Here is an 8,520-nt window from a genome sequence, read left to right on the forward strand (position 1 = left end):
ATAATTAGTGGACCATCGAAATGAAGAGTTATTATTTTGTAAAAACTTTGTCTTTCCAGACCTGGCATTAAGAGAAGTCTGTAAATGAGCTCTTGTAAAACAAAGTTATGAAATTTTTTTTACAGACAATTGCTTCAATATTATACACAATTATGTGGTCCTGTTTCATAGTGAAAACACATATAAGAATGTGTTTGCGCATACGTGACGAAATATTACGTATAGTTGGTTATTTGGTGCAAACCTCTGGCTAAACATTAAAAGTCTTTGGCTTTCACAGAACTCACAGTCTCATGATCCTCTGGAGGTGTGGTTTTCTTCACTCTCCCCTCCTTCTCTAGACTAGTAATTATATATAACAGGCCAGACTGAGCTACAGTTAGTTGAGTCGTGGAATTAAAGGCTAACAAAGGTTTCAGGGTCATATTTACCTGTGTTTTACACAGAATCTGAGTTTATTGTTTATTGATAACACAGCCGATCAAGCAGAAGTCATTCTACTCATTTGGTGAGTACCGTTTAGTTACTTTTAGGTTACATCTGAGTGTATTTGTTAAGGGTTAAAAAATTCAACTTTATATTCAACATTGTTTTTGAACTCCAGGCCAAAGCTGTTTTGTTTTTATAGTCATTTTGGTTAGTAATTTAATGCATGTCCTTAACAGTAACTCAATGAACTGCTCAATGTCATGAGACTCTTACATCAATTGCCTTTTCACAGCTATCTGTATTTATCATCACCCAGACTTGATACTTGACACAAAATTGGAAAGTTAACAAATTCTGATGATTTCATGTACTTGTATTCTTGTGTGGTCAGGGAACAACATAATGGTTTGGTATGAATTCAGGTCTTCTGTACAAAGTCAGATCAAACACCTGTTCTCATAGAATAAGTAATTCAAGAAGTCATTCTTCTAGTTCTGAAGCATGTGCTTAAGTCTTCATAAAGTGTTCTGAGTCTCTCTAAATCCTCTGATTTCAGAAGGCAATTACAGTCTTTTTTACATCAAAACTTGCCATCAAAAAGTTAGAACTTGCCATCAAAATATCAAAAGTATTTTCAGGCTCATAATCAAATTGCACGCTTAATGAAGCATTATTAAGCCTCTTTTTTCCTAATGAATATGGCACTTTGTTTTGAAAATTCCTTTCTTGACTACTTACAGGCACACAGTAGATCTTAGTGTCCCTCAAATTTGTTGTTTTTAAAAAAAAAAAAACAACAGCATTATTTTATGGTGTATAAATATTATGCTATGCTAAAAAAGAGTAAAAAAAATGCTAATAAATAATTAAATGCATTAAAATCCCCATTCCTTTGTCACCCCAGCTGTGGGTCTTTGTTGGTTAACCAACCCAGGTAGAACTATATAAAATAGAAAGATATTGCTGCAAATGTGAATGTAATTCTTATCAGTATAGCATAGTTTGCTTTGCATTACTTTTAAACAGACATAATTATTATAGTCCAAGCTGAAATATGGCATTATTTTATAGACTGTATGGCCATAGTTTCATTGTCAATTTTAAACATTTGTAGCCATTGTTTATTTGGCCTAGCCTATATAGTTATGCAGACTAGGTTAGGCTGTTTTGCACCCACAAATCCATCCCCGCCAAAATATCTAAATAAAGGCATAAAAAGCATTGTGGTTAACTTTAATTGTGTGTTTCTGTTTTGTGCGTTTTAATAGTCAGGTCTCAAAGTCTCTAAATCATCCAAATGGCTCTTTCTTTTCCAGAATGTACTGTCGATCACTACTAAGATCTAGTCCACAATGGATGTCTCTGTCTGTGTAGCCACTCAAAGCCAATGCAAAGCCCTGACTGATATTAGTATATGTAGCTAACAGTTGCTTTTTACCTCCTGCTACTTTTTATTTGTGGAGATAGACGGGGTGTAGACTGATTTTTAGCTCGTCTCCTTTATTGCTTTGGATATTTATTTATTTATTAAAAAGAAATACCTCAATAATCTGACCCAGCTTGATTCACAATAGGCCAATAGTGCAGTTACTCTCCCGCAATGGAATCCACTACACTAGCATCCCTTGCAACTGTTACCATGCTAACGGCGGCCACACAGACAGACATGTCTAATTTTCTCTGGCTGCTGGTGCTGGGCTTCATCATCGCTTTTATCCTGGCGTTCTCTGTGGGTGCCAACGATGTGGCCAACTCCTTTGGTACAGCAGTGGGTTCTGGGGTCGTGACCCTGCGCCAGGCCTGCGTCCTAGCCACCATCTTTGAGACAGTGGGTGCCATCCTTTTAGGGGCCAAGGTCAGTGAGACCATCCGTTCGGGTATCATCGATGTTCAAATGTACAACGGCTCAGAGGCTGTGCTGATGGCTGGCTCCATCAGCGCCATGTTTGGTGAGTATGTAAAAAAAAAAATATCTGTCATCATTTTCCTCACCCTCATGTCATTCTGAACCTGTATGACTTAAGTTCTGTTGTGGAATGTAAAAGAAGATATTTGTGAATCAAATGAAAGTCAATGGGGGCCAATGTTATTTTGGACCCCATTGACTTCCATTGCTTGTTCTTTCACTCAAAGCCAATACATATTTTAACACCCTCAAAAAATGTCCATCATAGTGTGTTACACAGGAGAATGCGAAACAGCTGGATCCAGTAAATTGCGAGCATATCACCTAGGTGGAAGTTTCTCATATTGCCATGACTTGTGTTGGTCACGTCACAAGCTTATGTTTGTTTTTTGCACTATTACAGGATCTGCTGTTTGGCAGCTCATGGCTTCGTTCTTGAAACTCCCCATCTCTGGAACACACTGCATTGTGGGTGCTACAATAGGCTTTTCCATGGTTGCTAGGGGTCATCAAGGGGTCAAATGGCTCGAACTGCTTCGCATTGGTACGTGGAATTTTGTATTTTGAGATTTTGCATAAACATGCTTAGTCAGATTACATGATTTTTCCTAAATAATGAGTCAGTTAATGAAAAGAGAATATTTTCCCATGTGACCCCAAAAATAGTAAGCAGTAAGTCCACCCCAACATGATTTAATGCAAATTTCTTAGTTTTATTATTCTTTTCACATGACCCAAATAAGAGTTATTTATGGAACAGAACATTTTGGACTATACAGACAGGAAACGTGGTCACATGCCATTACCCCTTGTGACTGACTGGGTGTTTGTTGATACTCGGCATGCAGCCCTGAGAAGTCTTGGGCCATACAATTTTTAGATAGCAGAGAATAGCATCAATGTTTGGATGTGGAATTATGTATATTTGTAAAGCATTGATATATGTGTTCCAGTTGCCTCTTGGTTTCTTTCACCTCTTCTCTCCGGCATTATGTCTGCCATTCTCTTCTACTTTGTCCGCAAGTTCATCTTGAATAAGGTAAAAAGCAAATCTGAGCTCACCTGTTACATAATGTGCCTGTGTCTGTTTTGGTATTTTATGTAATCTCTTGTTGTTGTCAATAAAAAAAGAACATACTTTTTTTACCACGTGCTAAACAGCAATATATCCATGTGCTCTAGGAGGATCCTGTGCCCAATGGTTTAAGAGCATTACCAGTTTTCTATGCCATTACAATGGGAATCAATCTGTTCTCCATCATGTTTACCGGAGCTCCAAGTAAGCTATTTTCTGCTCTAAATAAATAAATATATATGTATATATATTTTTTTTATTTGATTAATATATATATATATATATATATATATATATATATATATATATATATATATATATATGGAAATATATTACTTCGCTTTATTTATGGATTTTTTAATTCATTGATTGAGTTTCCAAATGTCACTAAAAGGGGTTATGTCAGATTTAGCCTTTTGAGGAACATTTTGTTCCCAAATTGTCAAATTGTCCCCAATTGTACTTTGATATGATATGATGATTTGAACATACAAACACATATATAACATGCTGGACCATGATCACATTTATGCATAGTCAGGGGTCTCATGATGTACTGAAACTAAAAAAGGCTGATGTGAACCAACTGTTGTCTTAGAGTCTGTGTACTAATCAGCGGGCCACACGGCCGCCCTCTTCCTGGTTATCTACTGAGCCATGCACATGACCCTGTTTGATACTGGTTCTTCTCATTCAGAGAAACTGAAAAATAAGCCATAAGTTATAATGATAAAAAAAGACACTTTCACTGGAAAGTCCCCTATTTCAACCTGATTTGAGACAGAAATTGTATAACCGTTCGCTTATCTCACTTTAATGTTTTGTCAACACGCACAACAAACTTACAGTTATTCTGAAGGAAAAACGTGCTATCATTATTTAGAAAACAAGAAAGATGTCCTTATTTCACTTATGCACATCCCCCACCCACACACACATACACATTTTAAAAGATTATTTGTATTTCATGTTGACTTAATAAGAATGTGAAGCTATGCTCATTCTAATTTGCTAATTTAAATGAAACCCAAGGTCTTTTCAAAAGGAATGTGTGACTTAGAGGATTCTTGATGATTTCCAGTATGAAAGTGTAGAACATGTTCCACTGTTTAACACAAAAACATGTTAGGTTTTCATCTCTTTTTTTCTTTATTCTGCAGTGTTGGGATTCGATAGGATACCATGGTGGGGCACTCTGCTGATCTCACTGGGCTGTGCCATGCTTACTGCTCTGGTGGTCTGGTTCATTGTGTGTCCACGGTTAAAGAAGAAGATCAAAAGTGAATATTTATATTATCATGTCTGCAATTTTATTACCAGTATTCATTTTAAACAAGCTACATAAAGTATAAAATTCTCAGAAGGTTTTTGCAATGTAGTTGAAACATTCAAAAGTTATTAAAGAGTTTTTAAAGAAATTAAAATGTTTATTCAACAAGGATGCATTAAATTGATCAAAAGTAACAATAAAAAATATACAGAATAGCACATATAAAATATATTTAAAATAAATGCTGTTCTTTTAAACTTGATCTGTTTTAACATTGACAAAAATAATAATATTTTAATAAATGGCTTCTGAAAAATCAAACTTTGCCATCTCAGAAATAAATTGCATTTTAAGATATATTAAACTAGAGAACAGTTATTTTAAATTGTTAGATTTACGCTATCTGGTTATATGTATATTGTATATGTTATATTTATTGTTATATTTTATTTAATTGTGTATATATTTACACAATATAACAGTTTTTACTGTTGTTTTCTGCAAATAAATGCAGCCTTGGTGCACATTCTTTCAAACACATTCAAAAATCGTTAAACTTTTGAATGGCAGTATACTGTATATCACAATTGCAACTTTATTTCTTGCAATTGTGACTTGTGATGTCTCACAGTGTGACTTTATTTCTTATTTTTCCAATTACCTTTTCCCAAATCCCATGGAAACATGATGAAATTAAATATCTTTTTGAATGTTTCTAATAAACTGACTGCATGCATTTGGATCATTCCTCTTAATATAATTTCTGTAATTGTTTTCACCTTTTCAGGTCAGAATATTGCCGACACTAGTGGGACACAACTGATTGAGAAGAAGCCATCCTCAAATGGCCTTGTGGACCATCCCGCCCCACCTCAAAGCTACTCTCCTGTTCCACAGACACCCCCTGCTGACAGCAACAAAGTGGCCTTTGACATCGGAGGATCAGCGGAAACCGACTTGGACAACAAAGATTTTGACACCAAAGATTTGGACTGCACTCATGGTCAGCCTCTTGAAATGATAAACACACTAAATTAATTGTAATTTTTTGATGAGCTGATTAAGCTTTAAGTTGACTATGTTACTCATTCTTTATTATGCGATTTTCTGTCATCCATTCTAGCTTTAAATGGCAGTGCTGGAATTGCTGTCCCAGACTTGAACGGAAGCCAGTTTCACACCGTACACAAAGATTCTGGAATCTACAAGGATCTACTGCACAAACTTCACCTGGCCAAGGTTGGCGAATGCATGGGAGAGCCCGGAGAAAAACCTATCCGCCGTAACAACAGTTATACTTCTTACACCATGGCCATCTATGGAATACACGGGTCATTGAAGGAGGGCGAAGGAAGCCGGACTGGACTGGATGGAGAGAAAAGGCGCTCGCGGTACGACAGCTACAACAGCTACTGTACAGCAGTGGCTGATGGAGAAGTTCCTGCAGGAGATGAAGTTCTGGAGCTGGGAGACGAGACTGTCAGAAGTGACTCGCTGGAAGAGGAAATAGATGAGCTAGAAATTGACAGGCCGGAGGTGTCCACGCTCTTCCAGTTCCTGCAGATTCTCACCGCCTGCTTTGGATCGTTTGCACATGGGGGAAATGATGTGAGGTATGAGATGCATAATAAATCTTTTTTCATATTTTGTCCACATCTTATTTTGAAATCAGGTATCACAACATTAAAACTGGATATTCATTTTGGGATTTGTTCATTTGTTCATTGATATGTATATCTATATATATATATATATATATTAGGGCTGTCAAACGATTAATTGCATCCAAAATAAAAGTTTGTGTTTACATAATATATGTGGGTGCACTGTGTATAATTATTTTATATATATAAATACACACACATGCTTGTATATATTTAAGAAATATTTTCATGCATGTGTGTGCATTTATTCATATATACAAAATAATTATACACAGTGCACCCACATATGTTATGTAAACACAAACTTTTATTTTGGATGTGATTAATCGTTTGACAGCCCTAATCTGTTTGATATATATATGAAGAGTTCAGATGCAAAAGCCTCTAAGTGCCATTTGAAATTTTCTTCTTTAATGATGATTTTTATCAAGCTTGTATATTTAAGTTCAGTAATTTCACTTAAATGGTGATGATAATTACCTATTAATTGTTATTTAAATGAAATTACTGAACTTAAATATACAAGTTTGATAAAAATCATCATTAAAGAAGAAAATTTCAAATGGCATTTAGAGGCTTTTGCATCTGAACTCTTCATATGATATATATAATAGTCCACAATGGTGTATAATACACATGATATATATATAATTTATATATATATATATATATCATGTGACACTGAAGACTGGAGAAATTAAAGACTCATCATTCCTCTCCTACAGTAATGCGATTGGCCCCCTCGTTGCTCTCTGGTTGATATATGACACCGCTTCTGTAGCATCCAGTGCTCCTACACCAGTTTGGTTGCTCCTGTATGGTGGAGTCGGTATATGTGCAGGACTCTGGATTTGGGGTCGGAGGGTCATACAAACCATGGGCAAAGACCTGACTCCCATCACTCCCTCCAGGTAACAAGCTTCATATCTCCACTGAGAACAAACTGATGATAAGAGCGCTCATTTGTGGGATCAGACTTTATAGTCCTGTTTTTATCTCTGTGGTTCTCATAGGGCTTAAGAGCTGGTTCCCACTTTCTTATCTCAATTGACTTTGCAGTGCAAACAAACAGTTTAACAACTCTCCTTGTCTCGTGGAAATTCCCTTGTCCAAAGCTGCAAAGAAAATTTGTCTTGTCTTTAGTGTTATGACATTTTGACAATGCCACAGTAGTTTTTCCCATTTAAACGGTTCTGTGCTGTGTGTAAAGATGCTTATAGTGCTTATTATAATCATCATGTCTGTCTCGCAGTGGGTTTAGCATTGAGCTCGCCTCTGCTGTAACTGTGGTTGTCGCTTCCAACATTGGACTCCCGGTCAGCACTACTCATTGCAAGGTGAGTTGCTTACTAGATGAATCCCTACAGTTGTAATTCATAGTATTAAACGTCCAATTTTATTATCTTCTTTGTTTGTGTGTGCATGGGCAGGTTGGATCAGTGGTGTCAGTTGGCTGGCTCCGCTCCAAGAAGGCTGTTGATTGGCATCTGTTCCGGAATATCTTTATCGCTTGGTTTGTGACCGTGCCAATTTCTGGTCTCATCAGTGCTGCTATTATGGCACTCTTCTATTATGTTATACTGCCTCTGGCCTAATGTGTGACGTTAAACCATTTACTCCATGTAAATACTTAAACTCTTGAGAAGAAAAACGTTGTACCATCGTTGTTTCAACTTGTCCCATCATACTGTACATAGTAAATCAATGATTGTGGATGTTTGCGCATCTCTGTGATTTTTGTTTGTTTGTTTGTTTTTTAGCTGTAAAAAGTGTGAGATGTAGTATGAAATGTTTATGTAGATTTACTTGGGGCCTTACATATATATATTTTTTAAAGAAAATGGGCTAACATTCTGTTTCAACTTTTTGCTTTTTTTTGGAAAATGACAATTTATACTGTAAGGCAATTGTTTATTTATAAATATATAAACTTGCATGACATTTTAAATAAATCATAATTCCTGCTGACATGTGCATGCTAATTTCCACCTGTAAATAAACTACAGTTTGTAACATAAATGATGCTGTCACTGTGAGAGACCTGTTTTCAATAAATAACAAATCCTTAGCGTATGTATAAGTGAGTAAGTGTTTAAAATGGAGATTGCTGAAAATTATTCGAAATCTTTCAAAGACTACCTCGAAATCCTATCAAACAAAACAAGGTTTATTACAT

General features: G+C 35.9%; 1 protein-coding gene across 1 annotated transcript; it reads left to right on the forward strand.

Moving 5' to 3' along the window:
- The first annotated feature begins 402 nt into the window (after positions 1–402).
- Positions 403–8,363, forward strand: slc20a1a (solute carrier family 20 member 1a). Its single transcript, XM_039680400.2, has 11 exons — positions 403–508; positions 1,746–2,378; positions 2,739–2,879; positions 3,289–3,374; positions 3,518–3,614; positions 4,571–4,690; positions 5,468–5,683; positions 5,804–6,293; positions 7,070–7,255; positions 7,597–7,681; positions 7,775–8,363. Exons 2-11 carry the CDS (start codon positions 2,030–2,032, stop codon positions 7,937–7,939), a joined length of 1,935 nt encoding a protein of 644 aa, XP_039536334.2. The 5' UTR covers positions 403–508; positions 1,746–2,029; the 3' UTR covers positions 7,940–8,363.
- Positions 8,364–8,520: the final 157 nt, after the last annotated feature.

This window comes from Pimephales promelas, chromosome 14, assembly GCF_988280905.1.
Source record: "Pimephales promelas chromosome 14, fPimPro1.hap1.1, whole genome shotgun sequence".
NCBI lineage: Eukaryota > Metazoa > Chordata > Actinopteri > Cypriniformes > Leuciscidae > Pimephales > Pimephales promelas.

Bases quoted from the DNA above. Each gene is read 5' to 3' on its own strand.
- slc20a1a (XM_039680400.2), top strand. From the start codon at position 2,030: ATGGAATCCACTACACTAGCATCCCTTGCAACTGTTACCATGCTAACG. The intron at 2,379-2,738 runs GTGAGTATGTAA...GCACTATTACAG, and splicing joins CTCCATCAGCGCCATGTTTG to GATCTGCTGTTTGGCAGCTC. The intron at 6,294-7,069 runs GTATGAGATGCA...CCTCTCCTACAG, and splicing joins CATGGGGGAAATGATGTGAG to TAATGCGATTGGCCCCCTCG.